Below are 17,001 nucleotides of genomic sequence, written 5' to 3' on the forward strand. Positions count from 1 at the left end.
AGCTAAGCACGATTCATTTTTGGGTGTGCTGGAGATACAGACATGCTGAGGCATATTGGACGCCAGACGTAGATCCATAGTGTCGGCCTCAGATCAAGTCACCACGGAGAAAGAAAAAGCAACGCTGAAAAAGTGGCGGGTGAGCTGGCACCCGTCTTGAATTTGCCTCTTCATGTTGTGAGACGGAGACACTGGAGACAAAAAGGAAAGAACGTGGCCGTCAACTGCGACCTCCCTGCCGACGTGGCGAGGAAGGTACGACTGAACGCACAGGTGTACCGGCTGGAATTGATGCCGGCAATGTTAGCGATGTCGGCATCGGAAACGAAGTAGAGAAGGCAAGATAATCATCGGGCCGAACCTGGGGGTTTTGTCGGTGCCGGATCGGCCAGAATGTCGCTCGAGTCCTGACCAGGGTTGCATCGTCTTCGCCGTCGAAGAAACCGAACGACGATGTCAGGAGTCTGTCATAGCCAGGTGACGTCATTCCAAGTTGCCGAAGTCCGCAGAAACACAGACATGGCAGGAAGGAGAGCCACAGAGTGGCCGATCTACAGAGGAAAGAGAGGAAGAAATGGACTCGAGGGAACCTTCCTCGCTGTTTCGGCCGGGGAGGCGTCCGACGAGTCGAATTCATTCTGTCCTGCTTCGATAAAAGAAGGATGAGTCCCCACTTACAACTGCTCGATTGATCGATTGAATCAGTGCTGAATTTGACTTCACGGCAGTATCTTTTGTGTAACCCTATCGGCCCATCAAGTAACCTTGTGTACCTTAATTATATCTGGTCCCTTGCATAGATTGGTTCACTGCCAAGCAGTTCCTGAACTCAATGGAGAAATCCAATGTGCCTCGGTCAGGCGCCAACACTGACACCAACACCCGCGCTCCCTCATCCACGCCTCCGTCCACATCAGAGAAGCCTAGACAATCACCAGAGAGATCCAGCACAGATCCATTGTCTGATCCAAAACCTCAACAAACGAAACAGGACCAGGACCAGGACCAGGACCAGGAAAAACACCACAATCATGATCCACACTATGACCACCAACGCCCTGACGAGGACGTCGAATCTCGGCACAGACTTTCGGGTTCAGACACCAATGGCAGCCATGACTATACGGACGACGAGGACTGCGATGACCCAGACGAGAAAGATCATCACGATGGCCACAGACCCTGCCAATTGGAGATGCGCCCGACCTGGTCACGACGGAGCAGGAGCCGGCGGGACAGCGCGGGTGCAGGTGCAAGCCCAGGGGCCAATGCCAGCGCAAGTGGTCTGTCACTCAACCCGACCGTCTCCCGGCGCGACACAGTCCTCTCTAGGATACGGTCTAGGCCAGCCGTACGCGAGTTCACCCACCCCCTCGTCCACCAGAAAACATCAGAGGCGGACCTCGTCGACTTCGACGGCCCGGATGATCCGTACAAGCCCATGAACTGGCCCACCAAGAAGAAGGTCACCACCACGCTCCTCTACGGACTCGTGACAATGTCTGCCACGTGGGCCTCCTCGGCGTACTCGGCGGCTACGACCCAGGTCGCAGGTGAATTCCACGTCAGCTCCCAGGTCGCGACGCTGGGGACGACCATCTTCCTGCTCGGCTTCGGGCTGGGGCCTCTACTCTGGGCTCCGCTCTCCGAGGTCTTTGGACGACGGGCCGCGGTTCTCAGTCCCATGTTCGTCGCAACATGTTTCTCGTTCGGAACAGCTACGGCTAAGGACATCCAGACCGTCATGATCACGCGCTTCTTTGGCGCCTTCTTCGCCTCCGCCCCTGTGACCAATACAGGTGGTGTGCTGGGTGACCTCTTCTCGCCAGCACACAGGGGCATAGCTATGGCAGGGTACGCTCTCGCCGTGGTAGGGGGCCCTACGGTCGGCCCCATAGTCTCTGCTGCTGTGGTCCAGGTCTCATATCTCGGGTGGAGATGGACCGAGTTCCTCACCGGCATCCTGCAGGCGTTTATGCTGCTGAGCGCAGTCATTTTTATCGACGAGACATATCCGCCTGTTCTATTGGTAACAAAAGCACGACGCTTGAGACACGAGTCTGGGAACTGGGCGCTGCACGCCAAGTTCGAGGAGTGGGATGTGAATATCACCGAGCTCGCAAGAAAGTTTCTGGTCAGGCCCATCCAGTTGCTCTGCACGCCCATCTGCTTCCTGATGGCTCTATATGCCTCCTTCTGCTATGGTATTCTATACATGCAGCTGGGCGCCATCCCTTATATATTCGGCGAGATCAGGGGCTGGAGCCTCCTTCAAAGCGAGCTGCCATTCCTGGCCATCACCCTGGGCTGTATTACCGGCGCAGCACTCAACATATTCAACCAGATTGCCTACAACAAGGCCTACGACGCAGCCGGTCAGAGGGCCGTCCCCGAGAAGCGGCTCCCACCGATGATGTTGGGTTCCGTGATGTTCGCCGGTGGGCAGTTCATCACCGCGTGGACAGCGGAGCCGCAGAACGCCCCCTGGATCGCACCCGTCATTGGCCTTTTCTTCATGGGCTGCGGCTTCAACACCATCTTCCAGGCGGCTCTGAACTACCTCGTCGATACGTTCAGAATCAATGCTGCGAGCAGCGTTGCTGCAAACACGTTCTTGCGCTCGATGTTTGCGGCGGGCTTGCCGCTGGCCATCAGCCCGCTATATCGCACCCTGGGCGTGGGCCCTGGCCAAAGCATCTTCGCCGGGTTTGCGACTCTGTTGATCCCTGTGCCGTTTGTCTTCTATGTATTTGGCAAGAGGATCAGGGCTAGGAGCAAGTGGAGCAGGGCGAGTGTGTACTAGGCTGTCGACGCCATTCGTTGTACATAATAGAGAGCTAGTAATTGGGTGTATATGGGTAAAAGGGTGTCAACAGGTGTGTGGGATAATGAGCGGCCGCGATGAGGTCTAATCAGGCGCGGCAATCAGCATACATTGGAGTCATAACGGTAGCGCTTGGGAAAAGCTCGGGGTTTGAAAGACACCTAGAAGAATTAGACAGTCAAAGATCACACACAAGAGCATTTGGTAGAACAGGTCCTCCCCGCACGCTTCCGAATGACATAATCCTATGCTAGTCTCAGTTCGCGTCAACCGAGTTGTGCGTTGTTAAGGTCATTCAAGCTTGCTGGATTTTCGTACGGTACACTGTCTGGAAGAAGTAAAATAGCTGCGTATGAACCTATAATCACCGGAAAGCGGGACACAGGCCAAAAAATGGTCCGTCAAATGATATACGTGATATTGACTATACTGTAGGATCCCGGCCCAGCTATATAGACCCAATTCCAGTCCAGTCCCATGGTACCTAACGCCGAGCCCTGAGGCGATGATAAAAAAATAACCCATAGATGCCATCCAAGGGTATCGCCCACTTATGCACACGCACACATACAGATCCCTTCGAGAAAGTCCCCCAAAAGATGGATCCAATAGTGCAATCCCGAGATGCAAAACTGTCCTGATGCTGCCTCGCGCTGCCCAAAAAAGGCCACGTCTATTAACGATGTCGATCACCCAAAAACGCCGTCACCAGACCCCAAATTATTCAAACGGACAGCCATCCAAGCTCAATAAAGTAGAGGCAGCGGCGCAATCTCCCAAGTCGGTGAGCCATCTACCCGTTCCTAGCCGTGGTGGCTCACAAGGCTAGCCTTGTCGCTCTCGTCGTCGTCGTCCTCATCGGGCTCGAGGTCGGCCTCGTCGAACTCGACGCTCTTCCTCTTCTCTTCTTCCTGGATCTCACGCCAAGTACTAACACTAAGCATGAGGAAGGCGGCGATGATCATGATGCCGCCCACGATGGCGGCGAAGCTAAGCGGCTCGCCGGTGAGGAACCAGTCGCTCAGCGCCACGATGAAGATGGTCAGCAGCGAGGCGACGGAGCTCAGCACGGGGGACGTCAGGCTGATGAGCACGAGGAACGACCCGGCAAAGGTCGCGTTCATGACCACGGAGACGAAGAGCCAGAATGCAGTCGCGCCGGTGGGCAGCGCAAACTTCTCGATGCCGAGCATGTGGAGGATAGGCAGCGGGAACCACAGGACGGAGAGCGTGAAGGTGCCAATGAGGCTCCCGACAAGATTCGCGAACACCATGCCCCTTCCCGGGCTGCAGCCCTCGGGCGGGCATGCATAGCGCTTGTACAGGACTTCGTAAAGCCCATAGAGGACCGAGCCGACGCCGATGATGAGGTTGCCAAGGAAGCGGTTGTTGGCGTCGGCCTCCTCGTCCGTGGGCTTGGAGTCGCCATAGGCGACGATCAGCACGCCTATGATGGCGATGATGACGGCGAAGCTCTTGTCCAGGCGCAGAGGCTCCTTCAGCAGCGGCACGGAGAAGACATATGCGAAGAAGGCAGAGCAGTTGTAGATGGCGGTGAGGTCCGGTGTGGTCATGTCCACGGCTATATACCAGCCCAGGCCGGCCACGGTGAGAGCGCTCGTGACCACGGCGGTGGTGGTGAGCATGTAGCGCACGGGGCTCCGGGCTGAGTGGTGATGGGGAACTTCCAGCGTCCTGCCTTCGACCATCTGCGCGGTGGTCCGGCAGAGCCAGACGTGCTTACTCCAGAATACACTCCAGGGCATGTCGCGCTTCTGCAGGCGTAGGATAAGCAGCTGGGTCGGCCACAGTATGATCCAACTCCCCATGTGTCAGGTACAGCATGCAGTATGCCTTGTTCCATCCTAGCTCGTTCTGGACGTATGCGCCCAATTCGGTCTGTACGCAGAAGGAAACGAGGGCGAGGATGAGGAAGATGGCGGCGTATGTATATTTCTTACGGGCGGCGAGGCGGGCATTCGTGCTTGGCGATCGACTCCGCAGCGTACTTCGTCTGGAGAACGATGGATGTTGGGGAGTGCCGGCACCGCTCCCGGATGCCTGGCTGTGTCGAGACATTGGGCGGGAGGATGCGGTCGAGAGACGCGGAGAGGATTGTCGATCAGGGATCCCGGCATAGCCATTGTGTTGGGAGCGTCCACGGTCGAGATTGTCTTCATGTTCGAAGTCATCAACTGAGGGCAGGTTGGAGTCTCGCTGTTTGTGCTTGTGGAGCAGCGGCTTCCCTGAGGTTGTCCCCTCGCGCAGGGACGACTTCCGCGTGTCTACCATGGCTGGTGGGTGAATCTATCTTCGCAAGTGAATAGAAGTAAGAGACGTGGTCAATAGGAGAGGCGTGGTCGGCTCAGTATAGGAGTGCGCCTTTGGAAACGGGCTGTCGGGTCGATGTTCGGTGTTAGGGGTTGACCCGGCTGCGCATGAATAGATTCCTGTACCGTTGAGGCGCAGGGAGGATCACCGGGTGCTGAGGTCGGAAGCGCTGGCTTTCGAAGACGACCCTGAAGGTTATTGACGGCGAGGGCGTAGATGGGACTGTACTATTTGCTCTGACTGGAATTGGGGACTCTGGTGAGCCATGTGGCCTTGTGTGCCACTGTTCTCAGGTCTTTCTCAGCGAAGGATGATGGCAGGGGAAAGAATGGGATCTGCGACAAGGCAGCGAGAGGCAGAGATCATCAGGGATCAACGAGCCGTAGGGACAAGATAGGATGGAACTAGGTATGCACAGATAAGGAATGAATGAGCGGCCCTGTGGTGATGGGTGCCGGATGATGATGAAAGGCGACAGGGCGGTGGAAGGGGGCTCGTTTGTTGAATCGGCCATCACATGGCAAACATCGAGGCCCTTGGGAGATCACGCACGATTGCCCTTCTGTCCTCAGGGCATTTGCAGAGTCCCGATGGAAGGGTCCGGCCAATCGTGGCCCCTGTCTGCGTGCGGGCCCCCACTACCACCATGCCGGGCTGCAGAACGCTAAAGCCGCGGCGGGGCCTGCACCCTCCGTGACGGGGCCGGTGTGATCTACTGTGTAGAAATAGGGGCTCTCAAGGTTCCATCTGTCCTGGTCACAACCACCGTCCCGTCCCAACTCTTCAGCCCAGTCATGAGGCGAAGCCTGCCAAGACATTTCAGAGACTCAAGCTCGCGACCATTTAACTTCGCGACCTTGATTGAATACGTGCTTGTTCGCCTCCTCTCTTTCCCTCAGCCCATCTCGTCACGCGTCTACTCTGCCGCATCTTGCCTCGAGAGCCTTCGGATCAGTCTTGCTGCCTGTTCCCGTGACATCCGCCAGATGCAGCCGTTACGAGTAACGTGGATAATGTTGAAATGATGCGGTAGCCGCATGCTTGCCCGGAGACGGGTCGGGCCTACCCGGTTTGTATCACGGCGGACAATCACGCATTCGTTCCTCTGTGCGGTGTCAATGCTTCGCTCCCTATTATCACCACTGCCGCTCAAATAACTCTATATAAGGACAAGGCCACAACGCGCGCCTATGCGTTGCTGGCACAGCTCCACGGCGTGTGTGTGCTGTTGCTCGCGAGGCTGTCAATCGTGCTCCACAGCCCCAGCACGCAGAGCAGGAAGCCCACGACAACGAGGGTGATATTGGACACGAGTCCCGCCGTCATCTTCCAGTTCGTGTAGTACTGGCCGCGGTAGAGGAACAGCCACATGATGCCCGGGACGCCGTACGAGAACCAGCTCACGAACAAGGCACAGATCAGACTCAGGAGGCTGTTGAACACGGGAATCGACTCCGAGATGACGAACGCGATGATCCAGATTGACAGCCCAACGCAAACCCATCCCGCGTCCCCGATCAGCGTTCGCTTGTGCATGTGTCTCGTCTTGCCGAGGATCCGTGTGAAGATGTACTTGGTCGCGACGTGCCCGTAGATGACGCCGGCGATGACGATAGTGGGCAGCGCGATGCCCCAGATCACCTTCCTCACGACCACAGAGCCGGCCGCCGAGAGCGCCGGCGAGGGCACATCGGGTCCCACGTACACGTAGATGACGACCGCCGCGACGATGTACAGCGCCGTGTCGAGGGACTGCAGCATGACCAGCGCCTTGGGCCAGTCCGTCTTGGTGTTGAGCTCCGAGATGACGCTGAAGAAGCACGAGTGCGAGCAGAAGGCGATGGCGATGTTCGTCACCGACAGGAACGCCCCCGTGAACCCGAGCTGGTTCGCGACGTCCAGTGACGTCGAGCCGATGGGCTTCTCGATCGCCACGTCCACCACGGTGACGATGACCGCCGAGAAGATGGACAGCGAGGACGCTACCGACAGGTACGACGCGATGTTGAGGTTGCGCGGCAGGTTGAAAACCCAGAAGACGACCAGCCCGACGCCCGCCCACATGACGGTGCACTGGGAGCTGTTGGTCACTGCGGTATCAAAGTCAGCAAAAGTTGTTCTTGACGAATGGGCGGTTCAGAACACTATCCGCCATAGCCTGTCTGAAAATCTGCAACCTGTTCAAAGCGATACAGGGCGCGTAGTGAAACAGACTATGGATATGGCATTGTGTTCCTCTCCCTGAAAGGTGCTTGTGGAATCCGGGGGCTGCTCACGTGTATTCATCGCGATTGTCCAGGTCAAGATATGGCTCCCCATCACGAAGATCTGGAAGATGGTCTGCCCCCAGCCCAGGAATTCACCGAAGACGACTCCCAGGGTAGGTCCGCCCACGGCCCCTCCAACGATATGGCCGACGCCGCCGAAGGACTCGATTTCCGGGTACTGCATACAGAACTCGCCAAAGACGAGGCCTGAGTATCCCGAGAGAATGGCCATGACGACGATCAGGGCAATGCCGGGCCCGATCCCCACGCTTGCGATGACCGAGGGGAGCGAGAGGATACCGAGGGACACCGTCTCTGCGAAGAGGATGGTTCCGGCTTTCCTGTTCGAGCTTGTCAGAGCCCCGTTCATCCCGTGATCGTGAAATTGCGGGAGCACTCACCACCAGGACAGTGGGGTCAGGTCAATCTCTGCGCCATCTTCTTGTGCCACGCTGTGTGTCGTCCTGGTATCGTCTGTCCGGTATGCTGGTGGGGGGCTCGAATCATCCTTTTTTGATCCGTCGCCTGATGTGTTGGAGCCCGTCTCCATGTCGATAGGCAGGGCGTTCTTTTCCTGGTCTCTGGGCGCCATTCTCAACCTTGGGTCTCCTTTCGGATCTCCACTTTGGGGTTTGCTGCAACGGTAGGACAGGTTTTTCAGTTCCGAGGCCCGTTGGTGCGTGCTCAGGCTAGCACTTTAGTTGAGAACCCGGCAGGTCTAAGGGAGAACCTCTTGTGACTCCGCGAAGGCCGTCGAAGGAAAGCGAGAAAAGTGAAGAAACGCCGGGCTCAGCGCATCATCAGGCGACGCAAGCTTGGGATATAAAGAAAAGCCATCTTGCATTCGGTCATAGGCATGATTAATCCTGGACCCGGGGCCGCAATCGGATACGACAGCTGATGGCAAACACAACCGAATGACTCTTTCTTACTCGCCGCCTTGGGCTCCATAATATAGGCTGGGTCTAGCCCAGGTACGGGCTTGCAGGCTGGGCACGCAGGAACGGAGAACCCCGGCCGGGACAGCTGACGCCGACGCGGCGGACCGGCGCGCGGGAACAAGGTTTGTGAGGCCATCGACGGCCCCGTTTTAGGCATGCCGGCACTTGAAACAGAGTTCAGCCAGCACCGAGTCGACATGTCGTGTTGAAGCCGCCGATGTGATCGAGCAAGCCGCCGTTAAGCCGCGACTTTCCATCCCAGAGGCCAGTCCTCGAGATGTCGTGGCCCCTCAGGCCATGGGCAAAAGCCGTTGCGCGGTCGGCTCACGGTGGGAAATTCTCGCAGATTTGCTAAAAGTTACGTGATGCGGTAGAAATTTTCTGGGGATGATGGAGCCCTGGCCCGCTTTTTCGACGTCGGATTGAGCATTTCGCCCCCTCAGATTTCCGAAAGCAAAAAAGCAGCTGTCGAGCTGTTGTCTGTTCGCCTAGCATACGCCGCCCAGAGGTCTGTGGGTGCGAGTTCCGGTGCCGGGAAAACCTGCCTTTGCTGGCTTCGTGCCGTGGAAGTCGGTCCTTCGGGGGGGGGGGGGCGACGCGGCTGCACGGCCGCCTCACTTGTCAAGTAGCATTGCTGTGACCCAACCAGGAAAGACCCTTGGCGCATGACCCCACGGGGTCAGATTGGCTGTGTCATCGTGATGGTAGCCTCTGCCATTGGTCAGTTGGGACAACAAAAAAGTGTTGCCTGGTTTGTTGGTATTGAACACGTCGATCGTTGACTTCTGACCCAACTCCAACGTGGTGCATGACACTTAGGTCAGGGGCGGCTTGGCAGAAGACTCAACGACTCCACTGTCGAAATGAGTATTGGGTGAGAACTTCAAAAGACGGATAGGACCACGAGTTGGAGAGACACGGTAAGGGGAAACGAGAGACAGCTTTGGAAGTGTCGAGAGCTCATGTATACTTGACATTTTGCTTGGCCGGCATCCTGGCATGTATTCATCGAGGTCCTGACGCGCAATGGATCTGGTCTATACTTCTACAGCTGTGAAGCTGTTGAATTTCAACTCCTAGGACATTGGTGCCAAACGTGCGCTCATACATTGGGATACCCGACCGAGAGTTAAAGCAATATTAGGTATGAGTATTGTATATATACAGGAAGTCCTATTAATAGCTAGCATTCTCAAGGGTCAGTCCATGGCAGCTGTACCAGGATCACCGAAGCCAGGCAATTGCTTTCCAGAACATATATTCTCCACCACTTGTGACAGGAAGCCATGTGTTGACCATCCCAGTCCACACTTGATGACAGATCGTTAATCCATGGGCTCTCGCCATCGTCACCACCAAGAGCATGTCGAGCACTCAAGAAGTGACCCATCCAAGCCAGCTCATCAGCTGCCAGAGCCTGTAAGACCAAAAGAGACTCGACGAACTCCTCCTAAGGGTCCGTATGCTGGAGATAGAGCCATACACTACTCAGGGGCAGAGTAGTGACACCTGCGAAGGCAAAACGGCGGAGGGCGCCTTGGCTGTGCAGGAGGGGATTTGAAGGTTAGCATCTGTTCATGGTTGACCCAGGGCAAAGTCGCTGCTCGGAAGAGTGTAAGTACATATGTTGGTGTTGTGCACTCGGGGCAGCAGCAGGATATAACTCGGCTGGGGCAGTCGTCATAGGTAGTACAGGTAGTCGAGGATGATTCCAGCACCGCTAAGAACAAGGGTTGGCTGAAAGATCTCGAACAGGAAGGCATTGGCGATGTGACGAGAGGCAAGTTGGGGAAGGGAGAGGGGCTTACAAGAACACCGGACCAGGCTCGTCCACGCCATCCTCATCGCTACTAAAGCCTGTGTCCGTCTCCTCGGCATCGTGATGGGCATGAGATGCCCCCGTGGCAGAGAACTGCCCACCATGGTTCGCATCGTTCTCGTCCTCCCCTGGCTGTCGCTTCACAAAGACACCCTCTCGTTCAACCCTCCATTCGGCACCGAAGTGTCTCACGTATTCCACCGCCATATCCCAGCTCTCACGATCTGCTGCATCTCCTGACTCAAAGACCTGGAGGTGGCGCCAGTTGCCCGCGGAGCTGGAGCTATCGAACAACTTGGGCATGATCTTGCTACTTTAGTACTTGTTAGTACTGCTTGTCGCAGCGCGTGTACGGTCAAAGACTGGAAGTTCCCTATGACGAGTTTCCCCAGAGCCGAGTCTGTGGACACATCTCGAGAGTCATGTGGGGCAAGTTGATTGCAAAATACGTGCAGGGGATTCATGTTTAAGGAGGAACATACTAGCTCGTATTACGCTCAGCCCATAGATCGTCCACTGTAACATCCGCAGTCAGCTATCAAGCCAGCATGGAAATCTTGTTCGTGAAATATTATACAGTGGGCCATGGAATTGCTATAGTCAACCCAACAAGCTTAGGCGCAACGACGAACTTTATACACGCAGAAAGATGGTCCACGATTACGGAAGACGCAGGTGGGAGGTATTCCCCAGGCGCTACTTACTGTCCAGATGCTCCATCTCCTTTTTGTCTTTGAGAATATCGTTTCTTGGTACGAGCTGCACGAAAAGCCGATCGATCCGCGGGAGGTGTTGCACCAGGGTATTGAAATGCGTGGACAATGGAAAGATTCCAACATAACTAAGATCGCGGATCGTTGAAGGGATCAGGGCCTCGTCGTTGGGGAACTCCTCAGCCCCGAGAAGAGCACCAAGCATGGATGGTGGGCGTCTGTGATAGTACTCGTATGTCTTGTACACGCGGGTTGAAGAACCCTCGTTGAGGAGAAGCGCCTTCCAGGGGCGGATGGTGAAGAGAGAGCAAGGTATACGTCTTGCTGTGTGTGTGACCGACGACGACGACGACGACGACGACGACGACGAGGATTGGGCTGCGCTTGCGGGACCGAGGGAAGTGGACGGTTCTGCCTCTTGGTGTGTAGCCACAACTTCGTCTTCCTTGCCGGGACTCGCGATCTTGGGTTGGGTCCGGGACAAAGACAGCACGTGATGTGACTGGTAAAAGCTCCAGGCGTCACCGAGGAAGAGCATTCTGGCCAGCAGTGATGCTAGCGTCCGGGGCGACGCAATGATTGTGAAACGCAGAGGGTCGAGCAGGTCAAAAATGAGGTTCCATAGCCAGTTTGTGTCCTCGTTGAAGACCATATCCCTCTCTCGTCCAGCGCGGTTCAAGGGGCCGAAAGGGTCTGGGCTGATCTCGTCGTCTCCTGGCCGGTTTAGTTCCACGCCGGCCCCGCCAGTGGACCTAACTCGTGTGCTCTTTACCACTACGAGAGTCAGGGTTTTCACATATGGTGTGAGGTTGTTGTCTCGTACAAAGGACAACAGGGGTATCATAGAGTGAGGACCACTGGACTGCTCGAGATCAACCAGAGACAGGTCGGACTGGTCCAGGTACCATACCGCGTTCCGGAACAGAAGGGGGAGAACAGTGGCACGCCATTGCTTGTTAACGAGTGACAGGTTCTTGAGGTTCTGGGACGAGAGGTCGGGCTCCTTGAGCATGTGTGCATGGGGCTGGTCGTGGAGACGCTCGTCAGAAGGGGCCGGACTGTCGAGGAAGCTGAAGATGTGAGACAGCATCTCCGTAGGGAGATCGTGGATGCTTGTGGTAGTCATGGCTGCGGAAGTTGCCGGATCGCCAGGCTAAACAAATGCAAGTAAACGGAGACTCCTGCGTGTGTCATGGGCTATTACCACAACCACACATCGTGGGGTTCGGAGTGTGGTGGTTGTCAAGTGAGACAGAGGCAGACGGGTTGACGTCAAGCGGCGGCGGCCGATAAGCAACCCTGAGACGTTATCGCAACCCCTGGTCAATGCCCATGTGGCACGGCTTTGGCGGGGTCAAGTGGGCCTCCACTTCTCAAGAACAGCCCCTGCGGCTTCCAGAAAGACGCCCTATCCTTCTGCGACGGCGATGTCCCACCGAGGGCCACACCTGCACTGCACGCGAAGGAACCTCTCAGGAGCCTGCAGCTGATGCTGTGCAAGTGCCTATAGTAGAAGAAATCGACAGCTGCAACAAGCATCTCTGTGTCTCTTCTCTCTCTCGTTGGTTTCCGTTCCATTCCGAATTGATGGCACGCCCGCCCGCCCCTCCCTCGTCTACAAAACAACTACCTACCTCGGCGGGTAATTCCCATCTTACCACATTTTACATAGAGCTCACATGGACAAAAAGGGCGTACGCAATGACGTACATGCACCGCAGGCCCCAGGGACTTCTATTCTCCGGGCCTCATACGAGTGAAATAAGTCATCCCTTACCAATTGCATTGCAGTTCAGTCATAGTGCAGCCAAGAGGTGCAATGTTTGGGGCAGCCTCCCTCTCCTCCTCCAAACCCCGCTGCCATGTCACCAATGACCGCACCCTCCAGCTGCGTTTGACCAAGCGATGGCGGGGACGTTGATCCGCGGGCACAGGCTACCGACGAACCGGACACTTCTGCCTTCCGGCAATACTTGGGATGGTACTATGGTGACGGGGTACGCAGGGATCCATCGGCAATACTCCCGACGTCTGATGTAGTTTGAGGTATGATCTCCAAGGCGGGGGAGGGCGGAGGCAATGTAAATACCGGGTGATTGCGACGACAGCACTACTTACGCAGTAATATAAACCTCCGCCCATTGCCTAACAGGCCAATATCCTTGGTCAAACCTCTCTTCTCCCTACAAAAGACCCGTCGCTGGTATACCACCTACGTTCCTACGGAATGGTCGCAAAGAAGAACCATCAACGCCCGCCCTTCCGGGCTGAGCACCTTGGCTCACTTCTCCGGCCACAGAAGCTGGTTGATAAACGTGTCGCCCTGGACGGCGTGAAAACCGAAGCCATCGCCAATGATAAGGAGCTTCACGGCATTGAAGATGAGGCCATCAATGAGATCGTCAAGGTCCAGCTAGACCTAGGATTCCATGCGGTAAATGATGGAGAATACCGTCGCCATCAGTTCTGGGGCACCTTCTTCCCTGCTCTTGAGGGGATGGAGGAGATTGAAAACCCACCTCTGGAAATATTCCGTCTCTATGTTCCTGACCTGGCTGCCTTTAGTAGGTCTTCCATGTAACATTTGAGGCTCAGTAGTGCTTTACAGTGAGGCAGTGAACTAACTCCGTCGTTCCAGCCGAGGCCGGCCACAAACCTGGCGAGTCTGTAATTTGCACGGGCAAGATCAGGCATGTTGGCAGTACCTATGTCGACCAGTGGAACTACCTAAAGAAACTCCTCCCGGCCGAGTACGTCAAAGAGGCGAAGCTGACCCTACCCGCGCCTGAGTGGTACCATCTTCGCTACCAACCTGGCAAGGCCTACCCGAAAGAGGTATATGCCAACGACGAGGAGTACTTCGCCGATATCGCGAAGGCGTACAGGGCCGAGCTGCAGGTCCTGTACGACGCTGGCTGCCGCAATGTCACCATCGACGACCCAAACCTGGCTTGTAAGTCTGTCAGGCTTGTTGAACAGAGCCGCCCACAATTCGGTAAGCTGCTAACATTTTAACAAGATTTCTGCTCCGAGAAGATGCTTCAAGGCTTCAAGGACGCGGGTGAGGACTCGGATGCTCTGCTGGATAGCTATATCAAGCTCTATAACGACTGCATCTCGCAGCGCCCGGACGACCTCCACCTGGGAATCCACCTCTGCCGCGGAAACTTCGCCTACAGCCGGCACTTCAGCGAGGGCGGGTACGACCGCATCGCCACCAAGCTCTTCAACGAGATCGAGGCCGACACCTACTTCCTCGAGTACGACACCGACCGCGCCGGCGGCTTCGAGCCCCTGAAGGAGCTGCCGCCGTACAAGAACGTCATCCTGGGCGTCATAACCAGCAAGTTCCCCGAGCTGGAGGACCTGGAGAAGCTCAAGGAGAGGGTGTACCAAGCGGCAGATTTTGTGGCGAAGGGCGCGGGCCAGAGCCGGGAGGAGGCGCTGAAGCGGATCGGCGTAAGTCCTCAGTGTGGGTTTGCGAGCCACCACTTGGGAAACAGCGTCACCCGGGAGGATATGATCAATAAGTTGAAGCTGGTGCGGAAGTTGGCAGATACTGTCTGGCCGGGTGAGGCATAAGGAGATCACACAAGGCTGTGTTCCCTGCCGTTTTATGAGAGCATTGCGAGGAAGGGGATTCTCGTCCAACACGAGTAGATTTCGTGGAAAAGCGTTGTCTTCTCTATGCACATTGTTACCCTGGCCTCATGCGTCGAAATGGGGAAAGGAATCTTTGCCCTAAAATCTTACAAGGTCGCGCAAGAAAAGGGGAAAAAAAACCTCTTGATGCCGTCATGACAGTCTCACATTCACATGCGATGGGTCTCCAGGAACACGCGCTTCAGACCGTCCAAACTGTTCACTACACACACATGTCCTATTCTAACTCCTAACAGATACTTCCATAATTAAATTTTTACATAGTTGAAACCTAACGTGACTTGAACGGCTCGGTAGCCCCATAGCCCATCTTTTTGGGCAACTCTTGTAATTGATCATGTGCTTGGTACAAGATCATCGAATGCGTCTGGCGGCCCGGTCCTATTCAATTCCAAGCCAGTTTCTCCAACATTCCAGAGATGCTTGGATGCTTCCCCTACTTGTTGTCCTCGAGTTCTTCACGCCGCTGTTGATTGGGTGGTTTGGCTGTCTTAGCCTCGCAGTGGGTTGCTGACGAAACCATCATCATGCCCCTTGATGTAACAGTTGACCATAGAGTCCTTGCAAGGACGTCGATGACGTCTGAAATGGAAAATCCTCTCCCTCTCGGTCATCGACATGGTCAAGCACTCTGCACCATACGGGCACCTCACATACTAGGCGTTCAAAGTTAGGCCCCGCCTCAATGAAGAAATATATTACAAGAAAAGGTGGAGGGTATGGTCCGATCTGTCTATAACTTGTGTCGCAAGTCGACCCCAACCAAAACAGTTTAGGTGCAAATAGTGAAGAAAAATGCGAAGATGGGATGGCGTGTGCAAAGGGAAAATGGAAGTAAAGTAACAAGGTTGCTTACCGATTGTTGGCTGAGTCCTCCGCGCTGCACTCCCGAGCGGAGAAGTTCCACAGCATCAGCCCAGTCCCCATCCAGCAAGTAGACATACCAAAGTCCGAGGACGGCAGGCTCCTTCCTTGGAAGACGGACGAAAGTTCGAAGCTCTTTCAGGGTGATTGAGCAGTTCTTCAGGTGAATGTTCTGGGGCTGATGCAAATTAGCCAGGAGGGGGCCGACGGAAGTGCGGTTTGGATCATGCGTGCGGTTTGCTGCGAGACAGTCTCGCTCTTCGAAAGCAAAGTCTAGTGCCACAAAATCCAAACGCATTGATTTCATGAAAGCGGTCCAGAAGAAGTTGAGATTCTCCTTTTCCTCTGTGTCTCGAGAGGGCCTCCGAATGCTCGCCGGCTCCGCTCTGGCACTGAACTTGAAAGATTTCAAGCCCTGGGCAAAAAGGTTCAGTCGAGACATCTGGCCGCTGCTGAGTTGTAATTGGAAGGAGCGAGGAGGTGTCAGGTCGAATCTGAGGTGAGCCACTGAGTGACCTGCGTCGTGGATTGCCAGGGGGATTTGGTAGAGGAGTTGAGTGGGTGGGTTTTCCACTCCCATCATTCTCGCCTTTTGCCATGAGAAAGTATGGAGCGTCATCTCTTCAACTAGACGGATAGGATTCCGGACCAACTTCCCCAGCTTGTGGAAAGTACTTGGACTCCGGGGCTGCTCGTCGTCGGAGCTACGTGACCTGTCTCTGATCACCAATTCCTCGAGGCAGGGCATTCTGCCAATCGCTGAAGCGATGCCTTGTGGGAAACGACCATGGCGGAGGACCATCTGCTGCTCATGATACAGTACGTGATATCGTAGCCAGCCAATGTATAGGGCGTTGATGTTCTCATCGTCGAGATGCGCCCCATCATCACAAGTGTCGGTAAATGTTTCGGTAAATTCAATCCAAGAATGCCGGATGCGGAAAGTGTCCCTGCTGTTGGGGCTGTCCGAAGGCATGGTTTCATACAGATCGTCCATCTCCCGAATGCACCTTGCGGCGAAAGACTGCACGCTACGAGCGAAGTCGGCATTGTAGACGTCAACAGAGGCGACGAGACGACGGATGCCTCTTGAAATGGTTGCATTGTGGGATACCTCGCTAAGGCGCTCAAGCGACTTCGGGTTCAGACTGACATATACTGTATCCATCAGAAGGTGGGAGCTGGTCTTATTGAGGCGGTGGGAGGATAGACGGAGGTTCTTGATGTCAGCACGGTTGCGAAGGTAGCCAGATACGTCCATGAGGAGCTCGTCAGGTAGGTCGTGTATCTTGAGAGGCCGTAAAAGCGGCCTGGCGAGGGGAATCAAAGACTTGGCGCAAAGCGATGTGGGCATCTGCCAGCTTGAGCGACACAAGTCGGAGCTTGTCAATGAGGCCGTCGAGGCTACTAGCCTCCAGCTCCACGACCTGGGACCCCACATCTTGCTTCATTGAGTCGATGTTGTCCAATTGCGCGCGAAGGAGAGCCAAGTGAGTCTGTTGACTCTCACGCGTGAGCGTGGCAGGATCCATCCCTGCAGTTTTGACGGTTGGGCCTGCAAAGAAGAGACTTGCGAAGC

At 55.5% G+C, this 17,001-nt stretch overlaps 6 protein-coding genes across 6 annotated transcripts; 2 read left to right on the forward strand and 4 right to left on the reverse strand.

Annotated features, from left to right (window-relative positions):
* Positions 1 to 832: 832 nt before the first annotated feature.
* Positions 833 to 2,803, forward strand: INS49_012856 (uncharacterized protein; the record flags this gene model as incomplete). The annotated part of the gene is made up of 1 exon (XM_043173558.1): positions 833 to 2,803. The coding sequence occupies one exon, from the start codon at positions 833 to 835 to the stop codon at positions 2,801 to 2,803; it is 1,971 nt and encodes a 656-aa protein (XP_043022855.1).
* Positions 2,804 to 3,627: 824 nt separating this feature from the next.
* Positions 3,628 to 5,116, reverse strand: INS49_012857 (uncharacterized protein; the record flags this gene model as incomplete). Its single annotated transcript, XM_043173559.1, has 2 exons — positions 3,628 to 4,599; positions 4,634 to 5,116. 2 exons carry the CDS (start codon positions 5,114 to 5,116, stop codon positions 3,628 to 3,630), a joined length of 1,455 nt encoding a protein of 484 aa, XP_043022856.1.
* Positions 5,117 to 6,343: 1,227 nt separating this feature from the next.
* On the reverse strand, positions 6,344 to 8,014 carry INS49_012858 (uncharacterized protein; the record flags this gene model as incomplete). Its single annotated transcript, XM_043173560.1, has 3 exons — positions 6,344 to 7,245; positions 7,432 to 7,763; positions 7,824 to 8,014. 3 exons carry the CDS (start codon positions 8,012 to 8,014, stop codon positions 6,344 to 6,346), a joined length of 1,425 nt encoding a protein of 474 aa, XP_043022857.1.
* A 2,029-nt stretch (positions 8,015 to 10,043) lies between these two features.
* Positions 10,044 to 12,021, reverse strand: INS49_012859 (uncharacterized protein; the record flags this gene model as incomplete). Its single annotated transcript, XM_043173561.1, has 4 exons — positions 10,044 to 10,083; positions 10,172 to 10,492; positions 10,665 to 10,698; positions 10,887 to 12,021. 4 exons carry the CDS (start codon positions 12,019 to 12,021, stop codon positions 10,044 to 10,046), a joined length of 1,530 nt encoding a protein of 509 aa, XP_043022858.1.
* Positions 12,022 to 13,122: 1,101 nt separating this feature from the next.
* INS49_012860 (uncharacterized protein) lies at positions 13,123 to 14,806 on the forward strand (the record flags this gene model as incomplete). Its single annotated transcript, XM_043173562.1, has 4 exons — positions 13,123 to 13,459; positions 13,534 to 13,848; positions 13,915 to 14,354; positions 14,795 to 14,806. The coding sequence occupies 4 exons, from the start codon at positions 13,123 to 13,125 to the stop codon at positions 14,804 to 14,806; spliced, it is 1,104 nt and encodes a 367-aa protein (XP_043022859.1).
* A 188-nt stretch (positions 14,807 to 14,994) lies between these two features.
* INS49_012861 (uncharacterized protein) lies at positions 14,995 to 16,732 on the reverse strand (the record flags this gene model as incomplete). The annotated part of the gene is made up of 4 exons (XM_043173563.1): positions 14,995 to 15,024; positions 15,079 to 15,091; positions 15,415 to 15,438; positions 15,503 to 16,732. Coding segments are annotated over 4 exons (1,297 nt in total), but the record flags the coding sequence as incomplete, so codon positions are not given.
* Between the last annotated feature and the right edge of the window lie 269 nt (positions 16,733 to 17,001).

Source organism: Diaporthe citri (genome assembly GCF_014595645.1).
Source record: "Diaporthe citri strain NFHF-8-4 chromosome Unknown scaffold_6, whole genome shotgun sequence".
Lineage (NCBI taxonomy): Eukaryota > Fungi > Ascomycota > Sordariomycetes > Diaporthales > Diaporthaceae > Diaporthe > Diaporthe citri.